The sequence below is a fragment of the Macaca mulatta genome, chromosome 16 (genome assembly GCF_049350105.2).
Source record: "Macaca mulatta isolate MMU2019108-1 chromosome 16, T2T-MMU8v2.0, whole genome shotgun sequence".
Lineage (NCBI taxonomy): Eukaryota > Metazoa > Chordata > Mammalia > Primates > Cercopithecidae > Macaca > Macaca mulatta.
This window is the reverse complement of record NC_133421.1, coordinates 84,594,256-84,610,407: the sequence shown is the minus strand read 5'-3', so window position 1 is coordinate 84,610,407 and position 16,152 is coordinate 84,594,256. Positions and strand designations below refer to the sequence as shown.

The 16,152-nt window shown below is 53.7% G+C and overlaps 1 protein-coding gene across 5 annotated transcripts; it reads right to left on the bottom strand.

Moving 5' to 3' along the window:
• Positions 1 to 618: 618 nt before the first annotated feature.
• On the bottom strand, positions 619 to 15,699 carry OTOP3 (otopetrin 3). 5 transcript variants are annotated; one of them, XM_077972680.1, is made up of 8 exons: positions 15,546 to 15,666; positions 11,821 to 11,941; positions 9,471 to 9,887; positions 9,243 to 9,379; positions 7,598 to 7,719; positions 7,219 to 7,337; positions 3,143 to 3,957; positions 619 to 1,348 (listed from the first exon to the last, which is right to left on the bottom strand). In XM_077972680.1, the coding sequence occupies exons 2-8, from the start codon at positions 11,831 to 11,833 to the stop codon at positions 1,178 to 1,180; spliced, it is 1,794 nt and encodes a 597-aa protein (XP_077828806.1). In that variant the 5' UTR covers positions 11,834 to 11,941; positions 15,546 to 15,666; the 3' UTR covers positions 619 to 1,177. The 5 variants fall into 5 exon arrangements, with proteins under 5 accessions (XP_077828806.1, XP_077828804.1, XP_077828805.1 ...); XM_077972678.1 differs by lacking the exon at positions 11,821 to 11,941 and having other exon boundaries at positions 7,598 to 7,656; positions 9,471 to 9,854; positions 15,579 to 15,699; XM_077972679.1 differs by lacking the exon at positions 11,821 to 11,941 and having other exon boundaries at positions 15,546 to 15,689.
• Positions 15,700 to 16,152: the final 453 nt, after the last annotated feature.

Below are 16,152 nucleotides of genomic sequence, written 5' to 3'. Positions count from 1 at the left end.
CACCTAGGGTTTGGGGCCCCTGGGCTGTTGCCACCTAGAGAAAGAGCCCACAGGAGAGGCCATGGGGCCACCCCAGGCAGCTACTGAGACAGCACGGGCAGGGCTGTGCTTGCTAGTGATTCACTTCAGTGGCAGGGGGCGGCGGGGGGGGGCATGAGGAGGAGGGCAGAGCCTCATCTGCAGGGCCAGGGCTGCCCTCTCTGGCCTCGCCCCAGGCAGAGCCCGCTGTTTGCACTGGGCTCAGGGAGATGGATGGCTTGCCACACCTGCCCTTTCCCTTCCATTCCTGCCCCACCTGATGGCTCAGGAGATCAGCCAGGGGCCACAGCCTGCATGGAGAGCCAGCTGCAGAATGTCACTGGGGGTTCTGTCCTAGACAGAGGGTGTGCTGGGGAGGGGTGGGGGTGGAGAGACACGAGCCCCGACCTGTCTCTCCCACCTCCTCCCCTGGATCAGACCAAGGAAGAACTGGGTGACCCTCCTGGCCCAGGAGGACAGTCCCAGGAGCAGGACTATCCCAGCCCCACAGCCCTACCCAAAAGGACCATTCCTTCCCACCATGCCTGAAGGAGCAGTTCTGTTCCTGGGAACAAATGCCACAAGCCTGAATGCAAAAAATCGATCAAACAAATAGGGTTTATGCCGCAGGAGAGAGCTGTTGAACCCTGCCTGGCACCTAATGAATGAGCTCATTAGGAGATAGGTGTGTGGGGAAAGGAGCTGGCCTCCCAGCTCGGAGCTCTGAGCTCTGAGTATGTCCAGAGCCACACTAGGACCAGGTGCTCTTCTTGCAGTAGGGGGCAGATCCCTGAGGCCTGGCTGGAGAGGGGCGCCCCTCGCTAAGCTCCCCAGACTCGGTCATGTAGGTCTGACCCTCCCAGAGAGTAGCCGTAAGGGGGCCCCTGTCAGCCTCCTGGGGTGCACCGTTGGCTCGCTGATTGTGGTGGAAAGGCAGGGGGCAGGCATGTGCCCAGGCCTGGCCATGGGCATCAGAAGCTCAGTGTCCAGGCCCCTGCCCTTGGCCTCTGACTATAGGCCGTGCCCTCCCCTTCAGTGAGGCTCTGGGGAGCAGGAGGCTTTGGGAGCCTCAGGCTGGTCTCTGTACCTCAGAATGAGGCATCTGGGCTACCATCTTCCCTGCCTTGGCACTTCAAGGTTCTGCCGGGGGTGGGCAGCCTCAGGCCCCCAGGTAGACCTCCACCAGGCCTCCCACAGAGTGCATGCGGTAGAAGACCCCCAGAGGCAGGCCGAAGTTGACGATGGTGAACCATATCTGGTAGCCGTAGAAATCCTTTTCTAGCCCATTCTCAAACTCCGGGTGTATGCCAAATGCAGGCATCATCCACAGCTGGGGGAGAGGATGTGCTGAGTTAGGGAAGGGCTCTCCTGTGCCCTAAGGCACTCCGTTCAGGGGAGGCAGCCCCCAAACCTGCAGCCCCTTCAGTGCCACCCCCACCTCCCACTCAATCTTCCTCTAACCGTTGGGCTTTCAGCATGAGCTCTTCTTTCCCCAGATCTTTCTCACTCTACTGCAGAAGGCCTTAGCCATCCCCAGCCATCTCCATGAGCTTGCCTGTGGCCAGCCTGAACTTCAGATGGGTCAGGAGACCCCGGGCTGCCGCCATGTGTGGGGAGAAGCAGGAATTCCTAGCGTGCCACCTGCTCTGTCAAGCTGGGCACCCCCACCCTGTACCCTGAGCTCGGGCTTCACTCCTCGGCTAGCTACTTTTTATTTTTATTATTTATTTATTTATTTGAGATAAGGTCTCACTCTGTCACTCAGGCTGGAGTGCAGTGGCAGGATCACAGCTCAATGCAGCCTCAACCTCCCGGGCTCAAGTGATCCTCCCATCTCAGCCTCCCAAGTAGCTGGGACTGCAGGCATGCACTATCATGCCTGGCTAATTTTTATTTTTTATTTTTATTATTTTTTAAGAGACAGAGTCTTACTCTGTCACCCAGGCTGGAGTGCAGTGGCACAGTCTTGGCTCACTGCAACCTCTGCCTCCTGGGTTCGAGCGATTCTTGTGCCTCAGCCTCCCGAGTAGCTGGAATTACAGGTGTGCACCACCATGCCTGGCTAATTTTTGTATTTTTAGTAGAGATGAGGTTTTACCATGTTGCCTAGGCTGGTCTCCAACTCCTGGCCTCAAGTGACCCACCCACCTCAGCCTCCCAAAGTGCTGGGAGTCACCGTGAGCCACTGTGAGCCACTGTGTCCAGTGAGCCACCGTGTCCAGACTAATTTTAAAATTTTTTTGTAGAGGCAGGGTCTCCCTGTGTTGTCCAGGTTGGTCTTAAACTCCTGGGCTCAGGGGATCCTCCTGCCTCGGCCTCCCAAAGTGCTGGGATTACAGGTGTGAACCACTGTGCCCCATCATTTCTGCTAGTTATAACCCCCTGCCCCCTCCTACCTTCCTGTCCAAATTCTACCCATTCCTCAAGGCTCAAATCAAACCTTCATGAAGCCTTCCTTGGCTATACAGACCCGCAGTTCCTTTGCTGAGCTCCTAATGCACTTTAGAGCCAATTTATCCTCTGCCTGGACCAGAGGTTTCATTTCTGGGGTATGTTTTCAGTGCATTGAGTGCTTGGGGTCAAACAACTCTGAGTTGTCCCAGCCCTGCTACTTACAGGCTGTGGGTACTTGGGCAGGTCCAATAACCTAAGCCTTAGTTTCCTCCTCTGTGAAAAGGGACAGCAATAGTGTCTGTTGCATGGAGTTACTGTGATGATTCAATGAGGTATGGAGATATTGCATAGAAAGGTGTACCTGGGATATCCACCAGAAACTGGGCAACCATTATCAACATCTTCCACTAGGAGTGTCTTAGAAAATCAGGTACTTCCTGATTTCTTCCTTTGACTGAATCCAGGGATGATGAATTCAGTGGTGTCTTCCTAACTAGATGGGAAGTAACTGGAAGGTAGAAGCCTTATATATTTGTTTGCGAAGAGCACTTAGCCAAGTGCTTGGCACATTCATTCATGCCAGGCACCTTGTAGGGAACTGGGGGGACACTCTTAAGCAGCATCAAGCTAGTTGGAAAAAGATGTGTCCTTGATCCATCCCTTCCTGAGTGAGGCTTTCTGGGTCTGCCTGGCGCCTCTATCCCCCAGACCCCTTAGCCCAGTCACTTACTGTGATATTGCAGAGGATGAGGAAGAGTGAGATCTCCTTGAGGGCCCGCCGCTTCCAGTTGAGGTGGCTGTAGGAGTGGATGTAGGCCAGTGAGGCCCGCTGCAGGCCCTGGCCCAGCTCCAGCAGGGAGCCTCTGCGGGGAGGCTCAGCCTCCTGCTTTCTTGCCAGGCCCTCGGGAACTGCCTCCCAGAGTGGGCGCCGGTGCAGGCCCTCGATGATGAAGAGGTTCTGAGCGATGTGCTGCAAGATGAGCAGCAGCGAGTAGGCCAGGATGAGGCGGTTGAGCAGCTCATGCGGGTGCTTGGCCACAATGGCCACAATGGAGAAATAGGCGATGCCCATCTGGCCCAGTGCAGCACCCATCAGCAGCACCACATCCAGGCTGCGGGTAGGATTCTTGACCGTGTCCAGCTCTCGCTCCTCCAGCCCATGTATGGCTGTGCCTGCCAGGCATGCCAGGCTCATGGCGGGCAGCACAGCCACATAGAAGGCATAGTAGAGGGTGAAATACTGGTAAGCAATGGCAGAGCCACTGGCCTCGATTTGGAAGAGCACAAAGACGCACACGCCTGCCAACAGCACCAGCAGGCCCAGCAGCAGCCCGAAGATGGCCCCGTGCAGGTGGAAGGGCACAGTGCCAGGGTGGGCACCCATGTGGGATGCCACACTGCGGCCCACATTCTTCCACATGACAAACAGCACGGCACAGCAGATGAGGCAGTACTCAGTGCTGAAGGGGTACAGCATCAGGAAGCCCCTTCGGAAAGCTTCACACGTGGTGGCATTGAGGCACAGACAGGTGTTGGTCTCATTGCCTGGTGCGGGGGGGCAGGGTGGGAGGGGCAGACATTCAGGCAGGCCCTGCTCTGAGGAGACTGGCTACACAGATCCCTCCCATTCCCTGGAATACACCAGAGCTGAAAGAGACCCAGTCGCTCATTTTATGGATGTGAAAACTGAGGAGATCAGAAAAGAGATCAGAAATCCCACAGAATGGCCATTCTTTTTCAGAGGAATTGAAGACTTGAGATGCCAAGCTTATGTAAAGCATTAAAAACATGATGCCAGCCAGGCGCAGTGGCTCATGCCTCCAATCCCAGCCCTTTGAGAGACCAAGGCAGGAAGACTGCTTGAGCTCAGGAGTTCAAGATTGACTTGGGTAACATGGTGAGACCTCGTCTCTACTAAAAATAAAAAACATGGCCAGGGGTGCTGGCTCACGCCTGTAATCCCAACAGTTTGGGAGGCTGAGGCAGGTGGATCACCTGAGGTCAGGAGTTCAAGACCAGCCTGGGCAACATGGTGAAACCCGTCTCTACTAAAAATACAAAAATTAACTGGGCATGGTGGCACATGCCTATAATCCCAGCTACCTGGGAGGCTGAGGCGGAAGAATGGCTTGAGCCCGGAAAGCAGAGGTTGCAGTCAGCCAAGAATGTGCCATTGCACTCCAGCCTGGGCGACAGAGCGAAACTCCATCTCAAAAACAAACAAAAAAACAAAAACAAACAAACAAAAAAATTAGCCAGGTGGCACACGCCTGTAGTACCAGCTATGTGGGAGGCTGAGGTGGGAGGATCACTTGAGCCTGGGAGGTTGAGGCTGCAGTGAGCCGTGTTCCCATGACTGCATTCCAGTCTGGGTGACAGAGTGAGACCGTGTCTCAAATAAACCAAAAACCGAAACCCCCAAAACCCTCACGTGATGTGTCTGGTGCCAAAGGTCACCTCCACAGATGACTTCCTGGGCTCAAGGGAAAACCCGTGGCTGTGACAGCTGAACCCAGCGATCGGCCTTAGCAGCACTCAGTGTCTGGCCATCAGTCATTAGTACCTTGGCATCGCTGTCCTTCAAAGCACACAGCATCAACTGGAAGAAGCTGGGGCCAAAAATATCTAACCTGAATCTAATCAAGATTTTGTCCATACTTCCCATTCCAAGGAAAGGTAAAGGTGAGGGAAGCAAGTTAAACACTGCCAGGAGGAAGAAACCTGACAAGTCTCAAGGTCAGTGGGAAAATACCAATTTAGATTTAACCAAATGCATTGCATGTTTGAACAAAATGTCTATAAAAGACATTTCTAGGTGGCTCACGCCTGTAATCCCAGTGCTTTGGGAGGCCAAGGCGGGCAGATCATGAGGTCAGGAGATCGAGACCATCCTGGCTAACACAGTGAAATCCCGTCTCTACTAAAAATACAAAATATGAGCCGGGCGTGGTGGCGGGCGCTTGTAGTCCCAGCTACTCAGGAGGCTGAGGCAGGAGAATGGCGTGAACCCGGGAGGCGGAGCTTGCAGTAAGCCGAGATGGCACCACTGCATTCCAGCCTGAGCAACAGAGCGAGACGCCATCTCAAACAAAACAACAAAAAACAAAACAAAAAAAACCAAACAAAACAAAAGACATTTCTGGGATTAACTGGAGAAAGTGGGATATAGATTGATTCAGAGGATAGAACGAAGTTGAAGGATTTTGTTAACAACCATAATAGCATTGTGGTCATGTGGGGGAATATATCTGTTTTTAAAGAGATGCACACTTGGCCCGGCATGGTGGCTCATGCCTATAATCCCAGCACTTCAGGAGGCTGAGGAGGGAGGATCACTTGAGCCCAGTAGTTTGAGACAAGTCTGGGCTCAGAATTTTTTTGTGGGACCCCATCTCTGCAAAAATTTTAAAAATGAGCTGGGCATGCTGGCATGTGCCTGTGGTCCCAGCTACTCAGGAAGCTGAGGTGGGAGGATAGCTTGAGCCCAAAAGTTTGAAACTGTAGTGAGCTATGATTGCACCACTGCACTCCAGCCTGGGTGACAGAGTGAGACCCTGTCTCAAAAAAAAAAAAAAAAAAAAAAGATGCATACTGAACTATTTTGAGATATAATGTTATGATTTCTGTAATTTAAGTACTTTAGCAAAAAGTAAAAATAAGTAAATATGGCCAAATGTTAATAATTATTATGCCTAGGTGATGGGTATGTCTTGTTCTTCTACTCATTTGTAATGCTTGAATTATTTTATTTTGTTTTATTTTATTATTTTATTTTATGACAGTTTCAGTCTTGTCACCCAGGCTGGAGTGCAATGGCGTGATCTCAGCTCACTGCAACCTCCGCCTTCCGGGTTCAAGTGATTTGCATGCCTCAATAGCTGGGTAGATTCTCCCAAGTAGCGGGGATTACAGGCACCCACCACCATGCCTGGCTAATTTTTGTATTTTTAGTAGAGACAGGGTTTCACCACGTTGGCTAGGCTGGTTTCAAACTCCTGACCTCAGGTGATCCGCCTGCCTCGGCCTCCCAAAGTGCTGGGATTATAGGCGTGAGCCACCGCGCCCAGCCTTGAATTATTTTATAATATCAAAATCCATGATGTCACTTGGCAAAAATTCTCTCTTTGCACTGCTTTTCTGAGAAATGCAAGCAGAGTATACAGAATGCCCACAGTACACAGGCGTGTCGTGACTGATGCAGCGGGTATGTGAATATGTGGATGTGCTGGGAGGGCTGGGCTGCAGGGCGTGATGGTGATGCCGCCCGGGGTGGGGTGGGGCATGTACATACAGGTGTGGCTCAATCCTACAGAGCAGTGTTCCCATGTTGGGTATGGGATGCAGCCTCTAAGATAGGAGGTGAGGCATATGGGACAATCTTGGGAGTATTTTTCTGCCCAGAAATCTTCTGTCCCACCTGATTGATAGAGCCAGGCACCTAAAATTGTATTAGGAAGACATTCCTTTCAACCCTGGAGGCTGTTGAGTTGCTTGCAAGTAAAATGCAAATACCATGGGTGGGGTGCATACCTGAAGGACTTAGTGGCTAGCTCAGCCGGGATCAATGGCTGGCTTGCTGACGACTGGAGTGGGGTGCAGGGCGTCAGCACCTGATGGGGTGGGATGGGGACCACTGGCAAACTTCAGTTTTCTGTTGATTCCTAATCTGGCCTCTAGAGTTTACTCCCAACTATAGACTTACTGAGCCTCACCTGTTTTAGGGAATGTAGCGTGTGTGTGTGTGTGTGTGTGTGTCTGTGTGTGTGTGTGTTTCAGGGCAAGGAAGACCTGGTCTCCTTTCCATACCTGTGTATTTTTCCATGAGGATGCCAAGCTCAGCTTCAATCTCTCGGTGCATGGAGTCATTGGTAACGGCCAGAACCCACAGCAGCAGGTTCGTGGCCAGGGTCAGCATCAGGCCACATCTGGGGGAAGTGCCACACTCTTCTCACACACCCTGGCCGGCTCCCCAGGCGCCAAACCCTCACCATCCGCTGTTGTTGGGCAACCACTCACTCCCAACCACTCACTCCCTAGTGTCACGCTGGCACTAGGACACAAGAGGCAGCCCTGGGGCCACCTAGGACACATCCCAGACTAACCTATAGCCCCAGGGCCACCCTGACCAGGGAAGTGGTGGGGAGGACAGAGAGGCCAGAGGGTTTGGGAGGGAGAGAAATCTTACCTAGTGAAGTTGGTCTGGACCTGAACACAGTCTTTGCAGTGTTTCCAGAGCACCCAGGTCTGAAAGAGACAGGGCCTTGAGCCCAGGGGCTGGTGGAGGTGGTGGGACCACAGTGCGAGTTCCTGGGGCGCATGCGTGTATTTACAGTGAAAGACACAAGGAGAAAGACTGGGTCGGAATCTTGGCTCTACTGCTTCTTGCTGTGTGGTATTGAGTCAGTGGCAAACCATCTCTGAGCCTTAGTTGCCTCAACTGTGAAAAGGGACGAGAAAACCCACCCTTTGTGTAAATGCCTTCTTGTTGGGGAAATAAGACGGTGGGAACAAAACAGCCAACACAATGCCTGGCGACAAGAGAAACCTAAGAGGAAGCTGGAGATTGTATTCTTATTTTTTTTGAGACAGAGTCTCACTCTGTCACCCAGGCTGGAGCGCAGTGGCACGATCTTGGCTCACTGCAAACTCTCTGCCTCCTGGGTTCAAGTGATTCTCGTGCCTCAGCCTCCCAAGTAGCTGGGTCTACAGGCGTGTGCTGCACCCGGCTAATTTTTATATTTTTAGTAGAGACAGGGTTTTACCATGTTGACCAGGCTGGTCTCAAACTCCTGACCTCAGGTAATCCACCTGCCTCGGCCTCCCAAAGTGCTGGGATTACAGGCATGAGCCAACGCGACTGACCGAGATTGTATTCTTTTGGTTTTGTTCTGTTTTTTGAGACAGAGTCTCGCTCTGTCACCCAGGCTGGAGTGCAGTGGCCCAATCTCAGCTCACTGCAAGCTCTGCCTCCCGGGTTTACGCCATTCTCCTGCCTCAGCCTGCCGAGTAGCTGGGACTACAGGCACCTGCCACCTGGCCCAGCTACTTTTTTGTATTTTTTTTTTTTTTAGTAGAGACGAGGTTTCACCGTGTTAGCCAGGATGGTCTCGATCTCCTGACCTCATGATCCGCCTATCTCGGCCTCCTAAAACACTGGGATTACAGGCTTGAGCCACCTCACCCAACCCTGAGATTGTATTCTTAAGACGAGGTTTTTTTGTTTGTTTGTTTGTTTGTTTGTTTGTTTTTTGAGACGGAGTCTCGCTCTGTCGCCGGGGCTGGAGCGCAGTGGCCGGATCTCAGCTCACTGCAAGCTCCGCCTCCCGGGTTTACGCCATTCTCCTGCCTCAGCCTCCTGTGTAGCTGGGACTATAGGCGCCCGCCACCTCGCCCGGCTAGTTTTTTGTATATTTTTGGTAGAGACGGGGTTTCACCGTGTTCGCCAGGATGGTCTCGATCTCCTGACCTCGTGATCCGCCCGTCTCGGCCTCCCAAAGTGCTGGGATTACAGGCTTGAGCCACCGCGCCCGGCCAAGACGAGGTTTGTGCATCTAGGGAGTGTATATTCAGGGATACGCCTACATACACATAGGCAGCTGGACTTCTAAGTGTCTACATTTGGTGCCACGGTGTGTGTGTTGATGCAGGAACCCATGGGTATGTGTGGACGTGGACACTTGTGTGAGGGGCGTGGTGTGTGCGCAAAGACCCTGCGGCATTAGGTATTTGCCTATGTGGCTGCTTCTAGGCACAGGTAGTGGGAGGTGTGTGTACACCATGGGTAGATAGTGTATGTCCCCGGTGGTGTGGGGACGGGAGAAGCCTGTCACCTGGACGCCGATGAAGACCATCTCGATGACAGGGAAGACAAGCTCCAGCTGTGACTTGCAGCGGATGTGGCTCACATCGTAGCCCACTCGGAAGATGTTGAGGCAGAAGGTGCAGGTGCCGAAGAGCACTAGGGAACCTGGCCGGACGTGCGGGCGGGCGTTGGCACCTGCCCGGAACTGGCTCTCCCTTCCCACCCCTGCCCAGCACCCCAGCACCCTGACACTCACCCCGCACCCAGAGGGGCCCCGCGTGGGGATCTTGGTACAGCACGGCATGTGGTCGGCGGGTGGTGCTTGCCACGTAGTAGAGAAGCCAGAGCAGGGAGAGGACCTTCAGCGTGGCCAGCAGGATCCACACGTCGCCCAGAGTGACGGCCACCTTGTTGAAGATCATGCTGCAGATGAAGGCCCCGCCCAGGAACACCACGTTCAGGGCCAGGAGCCCCGAGAAGAGTTGCCCGGCCTTCTGGGCTTGTCGGTCCCGCCGCAGGAGCAGGGAGAAATGCCGCACCAGCCAGGACTTCTGCTGGAGCGGGTCGGTGGCCGCTCTCTCCTTGGCCCCCATATCCACTCGGTTCTCCTTATGTGGGACTGCTTCAGTCTCCTGTGCTTCTGAAGAAGGCATGGGTGTAGCCTCAGCAGGGGCTGGAGATGGAGAAAGGGTCCTGGGTTAACTGCCAGGCTCTCCTGGGTTCAAGTCCACCTCGCCCCTAACCGCTGTGTGACCCAGGGTCAGCTATGCGGCCTCTCTGGTTGGGACACTGGAACTAATAGCAGCTGCCCCACCTACCTTACAGGACCTGAGGAGGTTCAAACAGACCAGGAGACCCTATGGAAGCCCCCTGTGCTGCACATAAACATGGAGAATTAGTTTGACTGGCGTGAGGATCACGCCCTCCCTGTCCACCCCCGTTCCTGACTTGTGCCTGATCCTAAAGTGAACGTCTGCCTAGTGCCTGGTCAGTTTCCAGGGCTGTGATTTTTTGCCATCGAAAGGCAGCGGTGTCCTTCCGCCTTCTGGGAGGAATTTCACTTCCGACACCAGGGAGGGCAAGTTCGTGGCCTCTCTTATTCTGACCCTGATTGGTTGGGAAATGATTGCCTAAAATGTTTTGCAGAGAAGCATCCTGAGGCTGTGTCTGGGCTTGGTAAGAAAGAATGGTGTGATCTGAAACAATACTGTATTACGGGAACGTACAAGAACCTATACAATTACTTTTTTTTTTTTTTTCTGAGACGGAGTCTCGCTCTGTCGCCCAGGCTGGAGTCCAGTGGCGCTATCTCAGCTCACTGCAAGCTCTGCCTCCTGGCAGATCACGAGATCAGGAGATCGAGACCATCCTGGCTAACATGGTGAAACACCGTCTCTACTAAAAATACAAAAAAATTAGCCAGGTGTGGTGGCTGGCGCCTGTAGTCCCAGCTACTCGGGAGGCTGAGGCAGGAGAATACAATTACTTTTAAAAGGTCTAGACCAGCAGTCCCCTCCCCAGCTCTTTTGGCACCAGGGACCAGTTTTGTGGAAGACAATTTTTCCATGGATGGAAGGTGGAGGGATGGTTTCGGGATGAAACTGTTATACTTCAGATCATTGGGTATTAGATTCTCATAAGGAGTGGGCAACCCTTCGATCCCTCGCATGCGCAGTTCATGATGGGGTTCGTGATCCTGTGAGAATCTGTTGCCACTGCTGATCTGACAGGAGGCGGAGCTCAGGGCGTCATGCTCCCTCCCCATCACTTACCTCCTGCTGTGCGGCCTGGTTCCTAACAGGCCATGGACCAGTACTGGTCTGCAGCCTGGGGACTGGGGACTCCTGGTCTAGATGCTACCCATCGATTTCACAGTAGGAGTTTCTTCTGGGATGAGGGTACTGGGATTGGGCGTAGCAGACTTTTTGGCTTTACTGTTCTGTTTTTTTTTTGTTTTTTTTTTTTTTAAATTAGCACAGTACTTATGTAATTAAAAGTAATTTTAGGCTGGGCATGGTGGCTGATGCCTGTAATCTCAGCACTTTGGGAGGCTTAGGTGGGAGGATTGCTTGAACCCAGGCATTCAAGACCAGCCTGGCCAACATAGGAAGATACCGTCTCTACAAAAAAAAATACATATATATATATGTGTGTGTGTGTGTGTGTGTGTGTGTGTGTATAATATATATATTAGCCAGGTATGATGGTTTATGCCTATAGTCCTAACTATTCAGGAGGCTGAGGCAGGAGGATGGCTTGAACCCAGGAAATCAAGGTTGCAGTGAGCTATGATTGGGCCACTGCACGCCAAGCTGACTGACAGAGCAAGACTCTGCATTTAAACATAAATAAATAAATAAATGAAATAATTTTAAAGTACATTAAAGGTTTAGGGAAAAGGCTCCGGGGTTGATTTACAATGTCTGCTGAGAGCACGGGACAGGCCTGGATCAGCACCGCGGCCATGCCCTTAACTTTGAAGGAACTGACTTCCATTTCTCTGCCCCTCCCCGCACTCCTGGAAGTCCCACGAGTGCCTGACATAATGTAGGAAACACGATCTTTTACCCTCTTCTTTTCCTGAATGTCTCCTGCCATTTCCTCACCTCTCCCAAGCATTCACGTAGGCCAACCACTTTGTCACCACTTGCTTAGACCAGATTTTGGGGCATCCAATGACTGCAGCTCTGAGTCCAGCATACGCTCTCCACTGGACACTCCTTCTTCCTGGTGGGACTGAGATACTGTTGAGAGTGGGGACGGTTCTGCTGCTTCTGGGTGCTCTCCTGGTGGAGAGGCTGAGCTGACCCACAAGGCTCCCTAGAGACCCCCTGTTCTGCCCAGGCTCTTCCTTTGTCCTGCCGCTGCCTCGCGCTCTGGGCTCAGGGTTCTAGGTGCTCGCTACTCCCATTCTCTTGCTTCCTAATATCACAATCTCAGAGTGACATCTCCATCTCCACACCTCCTAGCGGAGAACTAGGCACCCTCTTTGCCTCTCCCCTCATCCCTTGCATTCTCTTAGGCCCCAAGCTTGTTCATTCCAGCTCAAAAGTTGCTCTTAGATTTTTATTTATTTATTTTTAGAGCTGGGGTCTCGCTCTGCAACCCAGCTGGAGTGCAGTGGCACCATCATAGCTCACTGCAACCTTGAACTCCTGGGTTCAAGTGATCCTCTCGATTCAGCCTCATGAGTAGCTGGGACTACAGACGTGTGCCACCAAGCTCGGCTAATTAATTTTTTTTTTTTTTGCAGAGACACCGTCGCGTTATGTTGCCTAGGCTGGTCTTGAACTCCTCGCCTCAAGTGATCCTCCTGTCTCAGGTTCCCAAAGTGTTGGGATTACAGGTGTGAGCCACCATGACTGGCACGGATTTTTCTTGACCTCAACCACTGCCTAGTCTGGGCCCCCATCCTCGCTCTCTTGGACTGGTCTCCTTGCCCAGAGTGCCTCTCCCCTACTGAAAGTCCTGCAAAGGCAACTAATTGCCCTCAGTATAAAGTCCAAACTGCTGACACAGCCTGCGTGGCCTCTCAAAATGAGAGGTATATGATTAGTATGGGCCTGGACAAGGTTCCAGGTTCTCTGCCCAAGGCAGAGTAGCTGCTGCTGCTTGCTCGTCTGGCTTCAACTTACCCCTCTAGCATTGCCTTCAGACCTCACTCCCCTCTCCTTGGGCTACACCATCTTGCTGCACTTCCTGGAATGCACCCAGTCTTTGCTCACACCCTATCCTTTGCCTTTAATGCCTACCCCTTTTGCCCCTTGGGTAACTCTAGCTTGTGCTTCAGGACTTCGCACAGACCCCGCCTCCTCTCTGCAGCCTTCCCTCGTCAGCACTCCCACCTCATCCCACACTGACCACCCATTGTCCTCTGCTTCCATTAGCTGTGCTTTGCTGTATCTCTCCCTTGAGACCCCGGGCTTCAGGAGCTTCAGACGTGCCCTCTATGCAACAGCAGAAGACCCTCACCATATCTGGCTTGAAAATGCAACCTCTCCAGGCTCCCATTCTCCCTTGGGCATATTCTCCCATTTTCCACCTGCTCCATATTTATACTTTGTGCTGTTCTCTTCTGGGGCAGATGGAGCACTAAAACTTGAGCCCCTTTTCCAGATTCTATAAATTATTTTCTCCTCTTTCCCAGTCCACTCTGTCATCCTTGCCCAAGTTCTGTCTCCTCCCTGTCCCCACCCACCTCCACTGCCGTATTCAAGGCACCTGCCTCCGACATCCACCCAGGCCCAGGTAGAGAGTTCTCTGTTTCTCCCGTGGTCTCCTGCCTCCTGCCATCCCTCCTGGACACTGCTCTTCTTTCTGCCCCTCCCACCCCTGGCCACTCACCCATCCTCCCCACCCACCTGGAAAGGCTTTGTCTCTGCCTAAGCCTTCTGGTGCTACTTTGCTGGGGCCACTCCCCTCTATTGAGAGTAGGTGTGCCCTGTTTGGTGTGCTGTGGGTGTGGCTAGCTCCCATTAAGGCCTGGAACTCCTCCAGGACAGAGACTGGGTCCTGCTTAACTCGGACCCCCCAAACCTAGCGCAGACGTGACATTCACCCAGTGTTTGCCAGCTGACTCTGGCATCTTTTGGGGAATTTTCAGCACCAGAGTTGTGGACAGAGACCCTTCCCATTAAACTCTTTCCAGGCTGGCTGGGGAGGAGACTCCAGATGATCTTTATCTTTCCCTCCTAAGCTCCTCCACCCAAATTGAGCAAGGCTGGGTCTCACCGGGATGCCTCCCTGCTCCTCATCTCCCAATTCTAACTGCTTTACTTCCCCTTCCCCCAAACCTGCCCCCTCTCCTCCGGCCCTGAAGCGGGGTAGATTAATGATCAAGAGCTCAGATTCCAGCACTTATTACCTCTGTCATCTTAGACTACTGAGACTACTACAGAGAGCTACTTAGACTCTGTGCCTCAGTGTTGTCATCTGCAAAACGGATACACAACTATGGAATAGTAGCTGGTGCATAGTAGATGCTCAATAAAGACTTCCTGAATGAGGCTGACTGCAGTGGCTCACGCCTGTAATTCCAGCACTTTGGGAGGCTGAGGTGAGCGGATCCCTTGAGCCCAGGAGTTGGAGACCAGCCTGGGGAACATGGCAAAACCCCGTCTCTACAAAAAATACCAAACAATTAGCCAGGTGTAGTGGCATGCACCTGTGGTCCCAGCTACTCGGGAAGCTGATGTGGGAGGATTGCTTCAGCCTGGGAGGCTGAGGCTGCAGTGAGCTGTGATCGTGACATTGAACTCCAGCCTGAGGGACAGAGTTAGACCCTGTCTCAAAAAAAAAAAAAAAAAAAAGAAAAAGAAAAAGAAAAAAAAAGGGATTAATGCCGAATAGGGGCTTTGTCAGAATGACATGATTTAATACATGCAAGAAGCACAGGTAGAGAGTAATGCCTGGCGCCCAGAAAGCTCAGTGTTGGTTATCTCTGCATTTCCTTCCAGTTCTTTTGAGGTCCTGGAGAGCTGGGAAGGGTTGGGATTACTGGTGAATTTCAAGGGTGGATTTTATTCAGACTGGAGGCCTGGAGGGGACACTGGTGGACAAGGTTCCAGGTTCTCTCCCTCTGGGGTCTTTGCCCTGACAGCCTCCCCGTCTCCCACCCTGGGGTCCAACCCTCCAAAGGCCGCTGGAGTGAGCCTTCAAAGGAGCAAATTTCGTCCTGGGCTGGGCAGGGGGCTGGAGTGGGCACGTAGGGGTCTCGGGCAGAGAGCTAGGGCAAGGGCGCCTGGAACTGACAAGCAGGACTCTGCCGCTCCCTGTCATGCCCCTGGGCGCGACGCCAGTCCAAGGGAGGGTGGGAACACCGGACTGGTTTGTGGGTCTCGGTTGGAGCGGTGATGAAAGCCGCGGAGCCGTCGGGCCCGGCGCCCGGCCCAGAAACGCAGGGCCGGCTCGGAGGAGGCTGCTAGTGCAGACGCCTTCGGGATTTCCTTCCGAGCCATTTTAGGGACTGCGGGGCCGGGGGTAGACGCTTCGTGCGTGCCCCAGACCCGGCGTCCAGACAGCCCCAACCAACCCCACACCCCAGGCCTCCGCGCCCGCTTTCTGCTGTGTGGGCCCCGCCAGGAGGAGCCGCGCCCTGCGGCCCTCTGTGCCCCCCGGGTCCACGGAAAGGAGTAGGGACGCGGAGCCCGGGTTGAGGGGCGGGTAGAGGGGCCGGCCTCGGATCAAAGGGAGTTGACCTCTCCACAGTCACCCCACTTTCCCGTTCCAATCCCTGCATCTCCTGCTCGTGAACCCCGCTTTTGGGGGTGTAGTATGTGTCAGTGTCTGGGGTGCGCAAGCTGGGAAAGTTCTGCCGGCGCTCCCGGCTTACCTGAGGCCGGGGCAGGCATCGCCGCGGGCTAACCACCGACTGCGGGCGCTGAGCGGATCGTCCGTCCAAGTGAGACCGATGCCCGCGACGCCCTACCCCAGCGGGACTGCGCAGCCGCCGCTCGGGCTCCGCGGCCCATCGATTTTTCTGTTGACTTTGGAAATCTCATTAATCCCTCGTTAATTACCCTGCCGGGGGCTCGGACCCAGAGGGTGCAGCCAATTGCGAGGCAGCTGGACGAGCGGGCGGGGCCGAGGGCTGTGCAGGCGCGGACCTGCAGGGTCTCCGACTCGCAGCCCGCCCTTAGGTGGGGTGGAGAGGGGTGCAGTGTTCTTAGGCCCGCAGTAAAGAGCTTGCGGAATTCAGGCCTCGCTTTCCTTTAGTGATAAAGCTGGGAATGGACGCCCTCCCTCCAGGCCTGGAGTCGCTTTTTCCTGTACCCTACCTAGCCCCAGGCCTGGAGGCACCCTCGCAGGACCCTGTGTTTTCCTTAAGTCAAACCTAAACTTGGTGGGGAAGAGTTGGAGCAGAGCGCCATTCTGACAGGGGTGGAGGCCTCCTCAGCTGCACCTGCGGCCTCTGAGAACTACTCACCTCCTTCTGCTGA

Bases quoted from the DNA above. Each gene is read 5' to 3' on its own strand.
- OTOP3 (XM_077972679.1), bottom strand. The intron at 7,338-7,597 runs GTAAGATTTCTC...CACTTCCCCCAG, and splicing joins GTCCAGACCAACTTCACTAG to ATGTGGCCTGATGCTGACCC. The intron at 3,958-7,218 runs GTATGGAAAGGA...CCCCCGCACCAG, and splicing joins CCTCATGGAAAAATACACAG to GCAATGAGACCAACACCTGT.